The sequence below is a fragment of the Motacilla alba genome, chromosome 9 (assembly GCF_015832195.1).
Source record: "Motacilla alba alba isolate MOTALB_02 chromosome 9, Motacilla_alba_V1.0_pri, whole genome shotgun sequence".
NCBI classification, from domain to species: Eukaryota; Metazoa; Chordata; class Aves; order Passeriformes; family Motacillidae; genus Motacilla; species Motacilla alba.
Window position 1 is genome coordinate 8972187 of NC_052024.1, and position 12105 is coordinate 8984291.

The 12105-nt window shown below is 41.2% G+C and overlaps 1 protein-coding gene across 19 annotated transcripts in view; it reads right to left on the reverse strand.

Moving 5' to 3' along the window:
• The window catches only part of DOCK10 (dedicator of cytokinesis 10), a 145353-nt gene that overhangs the window by 86141 nt on the left and 47107 nt on the right, over positions 1-12105 (reverse strand). For 15 of the 19 annotated variants that reach the window (XM_038145323.1, XM_038145328.1, XM_038145317.1 and 12 more), the window contains exon 2: positions 2219-2338. In XM_038145323.1, the coding sequence (XP_038001251.1) occupies positions 2219-2338 (120 nt within the window). The remainder of the gene's footprint in view (positions 1-2218; positions 2339-12105) is intronic. The other 4 variants (XM_038145324.1, XM_038145329.1, XM_038145316.1 and 1 more) reach the window with 1 other exon arrangement.

The window sequence follows — 12105 nt, forward strand, 5'->3', positions numbered from 1 at the left end:
ATAAGGAAGAAATTGCTCGGAAAACAAGAAGTGGAGGTGGTGTGAATCAAGTATTTTTAAAAAATTTTTTAAGGGATTATTAAGCATGGTTACAAAAGAAGTGAAATATCTTTTCCTCAACTGGAATTAAACCAGAGAAGGCATCTGTAATGCATACATCTTGCACCCTTCTGTGGAGATGCTGGGAATGGAGGAATAGAGTCTATCACACCCAGATTGATATAAAGAATTCTCTGCTGTTCCACAGACTTCACGTAAGATGTTGCAAATGACCAAAAGGAGTCTTGTGAGAATAACAGCATTCTCTCTGAATGCAAGTCAGAAAGAGAAACAAATCTGAGAGGAAACAACAGCTACAATAATTCACCCATAACTGACGCACGTGGTGAACATGACAGATCCAAAAATGAAAAATCATTATTAAAAGCAGAATTTTCTCCTATGTTCACTACTTCAGCCAACTCTTTTGGTTGGGCTTTTACTCTGGAGAGACTTTTGCCCACAGGCCCAAATTGGGGCTGTATCAACACTGAGACACAAAGTCTGCAGCAAGTGAAATCATTAGGAGTTAAACAGAGCTGGCCACCATTTCCTCAGGCATTATCACATTAAATGCCACTCAGAGCCAGCTTGGGTACCTCCTAATTCAGTCAGAAATGGATCTCTTTCTACTCAAATGGCTGACCCAGACTTCTGTGCTCAGGTAATATTTCAGCAGGAGGGATCAGGACTGTAAATAGATACTTTGCAACTGGAAAACCTGCCTGCGACAAAAGCCCTGCAGTCCTGTCTGGTGACACAGGCTCTTGCCACTGACTTCAACAGGAGATAACAAACATGAGAGAGGTTCATGGCAAGGATATGGACCCTACCTACCATGGCCTTTGCTCATCTGTGAGTACAGACCCCCTCTACCATGCAATTACCTCTCTCATATGTCTTAATCTATTTATTATAATTATTTTTTTAATTCAAATAGATTATGCCAAATAGTTGCAAAGCATAACAGAGGAAACAAAATAGAACTAGCTTCTAAAAAACCAGGCAACAGCTGCTCAAAATAAAATGAAAATAAGGATATGAAAATATGCTTGACAGAGGTCTTCAGCAGTAGGACAAGATTCTTCTCTCACTGAGTAGATTTGCTCCATGGATTTAAGCTCAGTTACTCTAAATCAGAGAGCTCAAGGGCCTTGTGACAGCACACAGTATGTCTAGTCAGCTCTGTAAAGCTAAGTTTCAATTTCATAAATTGACAAATGTGCAAAATGGATAAAGGAATTAAGAATAATGAGGAAATCTATTCTGTTTAGCTTCCCTCAATCCCATGAGCACATTAACTCAGTTAATGCCACCAAGGAAATAGAGCCATTTAGTAAAACAAAGCAGTCAATTAGATTAAGCTGCCCTCCTAGGACAGTAGCAGTGCCATGAGCTGATGGGAAGGGCCCTCACAGAGCAGTTACAATTGGTCACAAATTGAAATGTCTTTCCATTAGAGAATGCCTATTCATCAAAACCTAAACATTATACAAAGATGGGGTGATTTTGCACAAGTTGCTGTTCAATGCAGGCAATGTGCTGGGGGACTTGCCTGGCAACACAGCTCCCCAGGCACCCTTCTGAGCACCCAGCACTGCCCCTGGAGAGCTGCCCTGGCCCTCCAGGCTCTCAGGGCCTGCAGTTTGCCAGGACAAGCCATGGGGAACTCAGGATGAGGTCAGGCAGCTCCATGGCTGTGGGCTCAGGGATCCACTGCTCCTCAGTGTTCCACCAGGAGAGCTTTCCTCAGCACCAGAGACTTTATCTAGTGGCCAAATACATCAAACAGAACAGGATCAGAACTTACAGACTAAATTAGACTATAATAGTATGGAGAGATTCTAAGACTGGGCAAACTAATACCATGCTGAGCAAACAGACAAGTATACATTATAGAACAACATGTTTATGGGTTCCTGAAATGTATGGGAACAACCAGGACTTCACACTTTATCTAATCCTGAGCAGTAAAATCATGCATATATTAATGTCAGAGAAAAAAAAAACCCAAAAGCCAAGTCAATTTGGTGGGAGGGAAGTATAGCATTATGCATGAGTTAAGAAAATCTTAGAGAGCCCTTGGACAATTTCTGGCTCTCCCTCTAGCAGTGGAGATTAAATTAATGAACAGAACAAACCTAAGCAAAGGAACAACACATATTTGCCTTGTACTTACTGAAAAGTCATCATCAGGGAATAATATCAGATCCTTAAACTGGCTGTCCCCAATATTTTTTTCGATCTCTGTGATAACAGCTTCATAATCCAAAGGCTCCAAGAGTTTGGGTTTTTCCTGCTATGGAAAAAAAGAAAAGATCAGGTGATCTCTTTACACACAATTTGCTTTCCTCCCCCTTCATAAACTGAGATCTGTGGCATTTTTGCTTTTGTATACCAAAGCATGAATAACTTCTCCTTTCATTCCATTCTGCTCAGCTTGTTGCATCTGAGCTCATGCATGAGAGCGAAGTGAGGAAGTTGGGCCACTTCTAAGAGCCACTCTCCATCTCAAAACTCCAGACCAATCTGTCAGCTCATTTCAGAGACTGAAACCACCATGTTAATTTACCTGGAAGTCTCAGGAATTCTCTCTCGCTTTCTCCATAAATACATCAAGAAAATTGATGGACACAGTTTGAATTGAACTTAGATAGGACTTTGAGCTAATGTGTTTCAGAATAAGTAACCTACTTATTTCTTCACTGTCTTACACAATTCACCTTTTGAACTGCTGGCAGCTTGTGAAAGCCACCATATTGTTTCACTTGGTAATAATCCAGGGTTATTCTCCTGGGATAAACTATCTGGCATCCACCTCCACAGCTTTTCTTGTCAGAAGGCAGGACTAGTATCGTCATAGCAGAACTACGATTGCCTGAAACAGCGCTAAAGTAAGGAACCGCCACAGGAAAAAGTAAAGTCACAGTGTCTTGAAACACAACCCAAAAATAGAAAAAGAGAAGCCTGCCTGACATGCTAGAATACATTAAACAAATGAAGAGTCATGTACTAGAGTGAGAACATTTGCTCAATTCAAAGATGTAAGCATCAGGAAGAGTGAATGAGAAAGGGCAAGAGAACTGCCAGAAGGGATGGAAATGAAAGGGATGAGAGAGAAAAAGGACACTAGTGGAAAGCAAATGCAGAAACATTTACTCTCTTAGTGTGATTCAAAAGAGGACATTAGATAAAGTAGTATTTTATCCACTGTTCTTCCGTTGGGCTATTCAAAATTATGTAAGATTTTCCTCTGTCTTCCCTAAATCAAAACCAAGGTGTATTGAAAAAGAAAGCTTTGACATCTCCACAAAACAACTTTGTCCAATGAGATGGTCCATCATATATGATTTTACCTATTTCATTCATGTACAGTCCATTATAAATATTATGATTCAAATGCAATAGCTCCTCTCTCTTTTGACTTTGTCCTAGAAAGTTCTTGTTTATTCTGTAATCTCAAGGTCTTTTATAAACATTGTTTCCCTTCTATATAGAGTCCAAGACTCCCCTTGGCACCAAACGCATCTATGAATAGCTTAATTAAGTATACGTAACACAGCCACACAAATTAGATTAAAACACCGGAGTACACATGTTCTAAGAAAGTTATTCAATTGCTGAACAGCTGCTGCAAGAATCACAGAACAACTCAGGACCTCTGCAGGTCATCTACTCCAACTCCCTGCTTAAAGCATCAAAGCTCCACCAAGGTCTGGCAAGGCAATTAAAAAAGTTAGAATTGCTCCTTCAGCAGTTCAATCTATTACCTCTCTTCTTGATCTATTAACTCTAACGCTTCCATTTGCACACTTAAGAGTAATAAAGTTCTAAAAATCATTATTATTTAGCACTCATAGGCCACAAACACTATCTACTGATTCTGAGACATTAAAGGATTATAAAAGACAGGCAACATCAACACATAACAGTAATAAATCAAAGAAAACCACTTTAATGTTTGATTTAGGTTCTGTGACAGGACTGGATTCTGGTTTTGTGATGTCCAGTTAAGACAAGGAGCCCTTCCAGGACATAAGACTTCATAATAACCCAGCCACATCACCTTAAGCTGCCCCAAGCCAGTACTTAGCCCTGGCCTGCCCCAGTTGACTCACCAATATCTAGTCCTGCTCAAGGAGCTCTTGGGCTCAGTTTCAGCCATCTCCCTTAGGGAGGTCTCTCTGTCTTTTGCTGACAGTGGCTCCCCACAGGAACTTAATGAGGTCACTTGGCCATGTCACCATACACAGCTTGCTCTCATTCCCTTCCAAACTGTGTTAAGGCACTGCAGCATTTTTTGACAGGAGTTTCAGACTTTTTGTCATTAAACTTGTCATTGCATCTATTTATTAAATATTACTTTATAAGCATACATTTCAAGGAGTTAGAACCATGAAGGGAAAACACCAGTGCACACTGAGTGTACCATCTATGATGTACCACTGGTTTTGGTAATGATACCTAGGCCTGAACAAAGTTCACTCAGTTCAAGTTCAGCAGAAAGCAAACTGTTACCTTCAGTAGGAAGCCTCATAGCAACCATTTACCAGAAAACTCAAAGTAAAAGTAATATATGCACTGACATTTATGAGCCACCAGTGCTTCACACAGGCATTTTTCCTATGTAGTGGTTTCACTAAAACATGAACATTTTCTACAGAAAATCTGTGACATTGACTACACTGATAACCCTCCCTTCCCAGAGCTGATACTGTCACGCTAATGATTTTGCAACAATCTCAACTCTTACTAAGACAGATATGCCACTGAAATAATAAAATGTCTGCTCTCCAAAACAAGACGTGTGTCAACACAATCTTAATCTTGGTCAGATGCTCCTTGGAAACATCATGAATGTCAGTTTTCAGAATCTACTAAAAAAACATTAAGAAAACAAATGACCTAAGTAGTCATTTTCCTATTGAAGTTGTAGACTAGGGAAGAGCCAGGAAACCCCAGAAATCTTGGGACTTCTCTTGAAATATAGGGAAATCCCATAAAAATGTGTAGCATTTGCAGGTTTTCTACGCCAGTGGAAACCACCTTTTTTGCTGGGGCTGGCAGAAGGAAGAGGTATTCCTTCTTCCCCCTGGAAATCCCAGTGAGGTTGGGGTGAACGCAGCTACATCCCCATCGAAGTTAATATTCTGCAGATGTTGGGGTGCAAGTGGAGGCAGGGTAAGCTATGCCACATTGCCTTCTCTTTGCTCTTCAGAAACCAGCAATGCTCACAAAGCCATTGCTGAAAGCTGCTCTAACACTCCAGGGGAAAACTTCTCCTTGGCAGCTGCAAGGTCATTTACATGAGACAAAAAATACAGCTTGAGAAAACCCCGGAGCAGAGGAACACAGCAAGCATATGAACATCACTGTTCCCACAGCACTAATTCTCCTGCTCTCAGTGCTGCAAAGGGCATGATCTGATGGAGGCATTTTAACAGATGTTAACAGAGAAGTCTTTGGAGAAACATTGCACATCTGAACTAAACACAAGTAGGTATGACATTATGAAACCTATAGCAAACTTTTCACTGAAGCACTTCAACATTTATGCTGATGTTTTCCTACTGATGCAATAAAAATTACATTCTTCCTTCCATGTCAGTACAGCAAAATCCTGTGTAAAATGCAATACTGTATTATGCCAGCTCCCATAAATCAGAGATGCAAGTAATAGCCCATCCTTGTCAGTACACTGGCTGCAGAGATAATTTAGTCCATTCCCTGCCAGCATCAAGCATGATAGTATAATAAACATGATGCCTCCCTTCATCAATTCTGCATGTTCTTACAGACCATAAGACTCTGCTCTGTGGACACTGGCTCCATCCTCTGCAGTATTTTGGACTCAGCAAGGCTCAGCAGCGCAATGCTCCTGTTGCAGTTGTGATGGGAAGTGGCAGCTGGTTAGTTAGCAGCTTATCTCTGCGGCTGTGGGGTGGCTGCTCGGTTTTTTCCTCCCAAGCAGACAGAAGCAGTTATGTTGGGATTAGCAAATTCCTCTCTGCAAGCACTAGCAGAGATCTGTAAATGAGTGGGGCTGATTTAAAGCTAATTTAATAACCACAGCACTGCCTCTTCTCAATTTAACTTGTCTGTTCTTTTTGGAAACAGGCCAACCTGGCAATCCGTGCCAAAATCGAATTATGCTGGCTTGGATTTCTGTAATGCTTTTTATATTCTCCATCTCAAGTGAGTAATGAATTTAGTTGTGCTGAAATGGTTGTGAATACATCTAGTAAAAAGGCACTCTTTGACTCCTCACCTGCTACAACATCTCAGCAGTACCATTTACTTCACACCCTGACAGTGTAGTGCAGCTTTGTATGTTGTTGAGCCAGCTTTTCCACACTCTTCTGGAACACTGGAGAGATGTTAAATCAGAGCCAACACCATAAGAACACAATATAGTCTCACAGGGGTGAAACCAGCCAGATTCCACCAGTGATATATGGCTTCATTGCCATCATCTTCTGGTCTAGGTAAGAAAAGATTATATTTCCCAGTAGTAATTACCCAAAATATCCACATAAATGATATTACAGAATCAAATATGGTACTTGACTTGCCTCCAGATGCACAGACATTGTGCACTGATGCTAGTACCCATCTTTTCTTCATAATTTTATCTCATCCCCCTAAAGCTGCATTTCTGTGAGCACTGTCTGAAGGAGGAAACTATGTAACAGAGACCAATAATCTCTGAACAGTCATCCCAAGAACTTCCCCATTCTAAAAATAAGCTAGACTAACTGCTATGATTTCTATACTTAATGTCATATTATTCTGACACCAAATAATGAATATCTAGAATTTACTGAATTTAATAGAGATGCTTAAATTAATTCCTTCTCTTCCATGCACCAGGTAGGAAAAAAAAAAAAAAAAGGAAACAGATAAACAGAAAGAAGTTAAGTTGATGAAATTCAGTTACCTGGACTTCAGTTACCCTAACCCTATCTCTGTGACAGGAGGATCCATGTTCATAAAGAGAATCAAAATTATTGTGATGGCCAGATTGGCAAAAATCAAGCAAGACTCAGATTTTATATTTCATCCAAGCTATGGCTTGTCAAAAATGACAATTCATTCTAATATACATTTGAAATACTGAAATGGGCACTTAAAAGAGAAAAGGCCCCTTACTAAAACAACAGCATCACCTTCCTCCATTTTTTTAGACTTAATGATATTATGAACCAAACCAAATCCCACCAAAACTCACCAGAGAAATTAAACTGCTTTCTAGGATGACACCAATATGAAGTGCTTCTCACACACCTTTGTTCTTCTTTTCCTTTCCCCAGTTAAACACTGTGTCTCTGATATAACACATGTTTTTCTACGTTTTCACATGGTTAATATATGTAGCTAATTATATTCCACCAGGGCAGGCCAACTTCAGCTGAATATTTCTTTGCCAAGCCTGTCCAAACTGAAGCTAAAGAACAGCCAGAACTCCATTACTTTTGGAGAAAATACAGTAAAAAGGCTTAATTTAACCCTGTCTCAGATATGCCAGAGATCCAGCATGCCCAGCTGGATGAGATGTGCCACCTAAACACTCAAGGAGCTGAAGCTGAGGCTATAAAACAATTTGGGTTTCACGGAGTCGCCAAAACTTTTGCATTTCTGTAGGACCAATGTATGTCCCTATTCACAGGGCAGCAGAGCAGTTTGATGCCTGGGGTGAATTCCATGGGAAGGATATCTCCATTGGGTGCACCTTTTCCCCCACCAGATCACGGGTGAGCAGCCCAAGACTCCGGGTACTCCTGGCAGGGAGTCCCACGGCAGCACCTGTATCCAGGGGGCACAGACAGCACAGCCACTCTGGGATTAAGGGGTCCCCAACAGCCTCAAGCAGCTGAGCTGGGAGTGACAGGAATCACCCACTCAAAATGCTTCACCCCACAGGCCTGCCCTCCCTCTGCTCCCCACACACTCTGCATCACGTAACAGATTTCCTTTAAAGAAAATAAGTTTTGCATTTCAAGCACAGGGCAAGCAACTCCAGGTCTGCAAAAGGTATCTGGTGTATGGATGGGGAGGCACAGCCAGAACCAGCGGGCAGACGGTCTCTTTTGATTCACATCTTCTTTATGACTGCTTGGCCTGTTCTGCATCTATTTACAGTCAACAAACTCTCTGGCCACATTATAAAGTCTTCCTTTGGCTCAGTATGTGATCCACAGTCAATAAATTTATTAAAATTAGTGGTACAAAGAAAATTTTCTTTGACACACACCCCCTCCCACCTTAAAATACATTCACTTGTCAGGTCCAAAGTGTTTAATTTGTTATGACTTTCAGTAAACCTTGGAGAATTTCACTTGGAAAGAATCCAGTCAGGGCTGCACAGCACAACTAATATGCTCTTCAGCGTCAGCACCGAAGCCAACATGCCAATAAATTTCATTAAGGGGATTTCCAGTTCCCACACAATTCTGCTACAGAGATAATCACAAAGAATTACGAAGAGTCCAGCCCCCAATTCCTAGCGCTTCAGAAATTACCTGCCAAAACCCTATAGTACCCATCAGCACAAGAGAGCAAAAGAAAGGAAACCTGCTGAAGACCCTTCTGGGAATAACAACATTGAAAAGTAATTTTCAATCTTTAAAGCCTCTTTATTAAAAGAAAATTCTGATTTCAGTAAGTGACCTGCTTCACTAAATGAGACTTACTTTGTACAAATACAGCGGGGATAGGATGAATCCTAATTGCTTATACTACCATTGTTTTATGGATCACAATCTCTGTAAGTCTACTTTGTATTATGTTCCAGCTTTAAAAATTACTGTCATAGAATTCAGCATGTCTTGAAAAATAGAAACACTTCTCATGTGGATGAGCTAACTCAAAACTTTCATGTCAACTGTTGGTCCAGCTGGAGCCCTCGGAGCCCTCGGGGCTGCTCCAGCGCGGCGAGTGACGAGCGACCAGGGCTAAGGCTGCTCAAACCACAGAGAGCTGTTCTCAGGCCACTGGGTGTGACCTACTCCTTCTAGTGCCTCCTGTTTCTCAAGACAGAACTTGTCCTTCCTTTCACTATGAATTTTGAAAGCTCCAGCCCTCATAAAACTACCTTCCTCCTGGTTAAACTGTGGAAGTCACACAGGACTGTTGGTTCAGCAAAGCATCCAGCTGGGGAGGGTGAGAGAAGAATGCTTTGTGCCATGTCCAACTTGGTCATATGCATTTCCTGAATTCTGCTTCCCAACCATGATTGTGCACCTGGCATTGCAGCCTTGTGACTCTGGATGGTCCATCTTCATGGACTAGTGTTTGTCCTTTTAGACAGTTGATAAAATTACCAGTACAATCTGTGAAAAACATTCAGGGTAACACAGGAACAACTTTCTCTGCTTATGGAGTATCTTGAAACTCTCCTTAGGAAGCAGATTAAAAATTTTCATTTAATCATGAAACTACTAAAATCAGCCACTGACAAGAAAGTACTAAGTTTTATATTTGGATTTAACTGGTTGGCTTCTCAAAATGTCAAGAATAACAGCTTCTAAATACTGAGGACTTCTGAAACCTAGACTAAATATTTATCCATAGGTCATCTCAGGGGAAAAACAAGACAGTTTTGTAAAGCATCGTAAGCTTTTGGGTTTTTTAAAAATAATTTACATAGACCTCTAACCTAGCAACACTCAGCCACTTTCTCTCCCCTTACCTGACCTAAACCTGGGGAAAAAAAGTGCAGTTTTAGCAACAAAAGGCTTTCTTTGAATCTCCCACACAGAATCTATTCATGAAGAAAGCAAGCAAAAGCCAAAGACGCAATTCACTGCTCTTCATGCAGGCATCCGAAGGGACAGGTAGGAAGTGGTAGAAGGGGACTGGGCAGAAGGGATGGCAACTGTGGGGAGCAGAGAGGAGCTGCCAGCAGAGCTGGAGTGTTCTGCTCAAGCACTTGCCTTGTTAGCGATTACTTCAGCCCAGGGAAGGAAAAGGGCATTGTCCTGCCCTGTGCGCCCCAAAGGGGATGCTGAAGTGAGTCTAGTTCAGCTCTTCTGGGAATATGCTTTGCTTCATGTCTGCTTCTTCCAGCACAGCCTCACGCAGGCAGAGCCATGGCCTCAAGCAGAAACATTAACAAAACCAGCCTACAAGCTGCACACCGTGGATTTGACCAAAACTTGTCAGCTTCCAGTATAAAGTTTATGTAAACAGCACTTCTGAGTCTGTTGGAGTGTGTGTGTGCATACACACATACACACACAGAGATATGTATAACTTCACATAGACAGTCTTTGTAGGCTCAGGAAAACCTACATTTAAAGAAAAGATACTCCCAATTTTTGCCCTTAAGCAGCACTCCTAGCAGAGGCAGAAGCCCAGCTCTGACACCTATAGCATCTACACAGCAGTAACAGAAGGGGATAGAACAACAGGCAAATTGGTCCCCTCTGTTTGTGCAAACGAGATGAATTAGGGAGACAGAGGGATCTGCCCATGGTTATCAGTGTACAGGTTCAGGGGAAGTACAAAAAGAAGGATGTGCCAGGCATTCCCACCTCACCCACCCCTCCACTAGGTTCATCCAGCACAAACCTGCTGCTAAAATGGGGCAGATTTTACATAACACCATGCGTAGGACGGGATTGTCTTTAAAACAGTTTTATTTATTTTGAAACTTAGGATTTGTTTTTAGCAGACTTTGGTTTTAGAATACATAGAAGAGTTTGTTTTTCAAGGACTGAAGGGAAAGCTCTCATGTCTGTTTGTTAGATCATGCTCTGATGCTGAAGACTTTGATCACTATTGTATGTCTGATGAAGTTGCAATGCAGTGCAAAGGCAAACATTCATTGTTCATTTTCCATTAAAACTTAAAATTTAGTTGTATGAAGACCTAGACATGTTGACTAAGCAAACAACTCTTTTGAAAAGGGCTCAACCACTTCAGAAGCTCCTGAAGCAAAAACAACTAACAAAAATGCATTAGCTCTAAATAAACTTTTAGAAGGTATCATTTAACTTCTAGAGTACTTATTACTAAGTCACTGTCCCATGGGGCAAATATCATGTATGGTGTTCTGCTTCATTTTACTCAGTGAATATACCTCTTTCTCTACCTGCACTAGGGTTACTTATTTCTTCACAAGTGATAGGTATTTGTCATGCTACATACCTGAGTAAGTTATTTTAAGTATTTCCACAGAGGCTTTATCTGTAAAATTCACATCATCTGTACATGACCACTACAAACTACTCAGCTCTCACAATGACGTTAGACTTGTAACTGTTTCCTTGACATCAACTCCCCTCCCAGTCAATTATCTGGCTATCAATGCATTTGCACACACAGGATGTAAATGAGAGCAAAATCTGGTCAACCACACTGAACTCAATCATCAACCTACTAACAATTAAAGCTAACCAGATAGTAATTAGTCTTAGAAAAAAAGGAGCTTCCAGCAAATAATGTGAGTCCATCTACAGAAAACACAGGTCTAAGAATAGCATCTGAAGAAATGCACTCTTTGAGTAAGGTCCCCACGTACAAAATCCTTTACAGCTGCAGTGAGAGCTGACATCACTTTGAAATCTGTGTGGAGGTGCACAGGGCTGATGCATGAAGGAGAGACTGGCTGCTGGTTGATAGCAAAAAGTGCCTGTAGGCCAAAGATTTAACATGCTCCAATTATGAAATATTGGGCAGAAAGACACAGATTGCAAAGCACAAAAGTAAAGTCAAGTGTGCCTGCATTTCCTAAGGGCTAAACAAACTACTGAGAAATACATCTACAGAGTAATATGACACAGTGACCCATCTTAGTCTATCTTATGTTTGAAAAGAACAGAAATCAGCACAGATTCCCCTGCAAAGCTGAGCTGTGCTGCTGACATAAAGGAGCCATCCACGTCAGGGGAAGTGCAGCGTGACCCACAAGCCTCTGATGAAAAAGGCTTGTTTCCTATTTCCAATTACAGGCAACAGGCCCAGGGTTACAAGTGCTCTATGTTTTAGGTCAAACTACAATGCATTGTTGATATTTCTATTTAGCACCACTAAATTGACTGCTCAGTTTCTGTTATCTGAGGACAC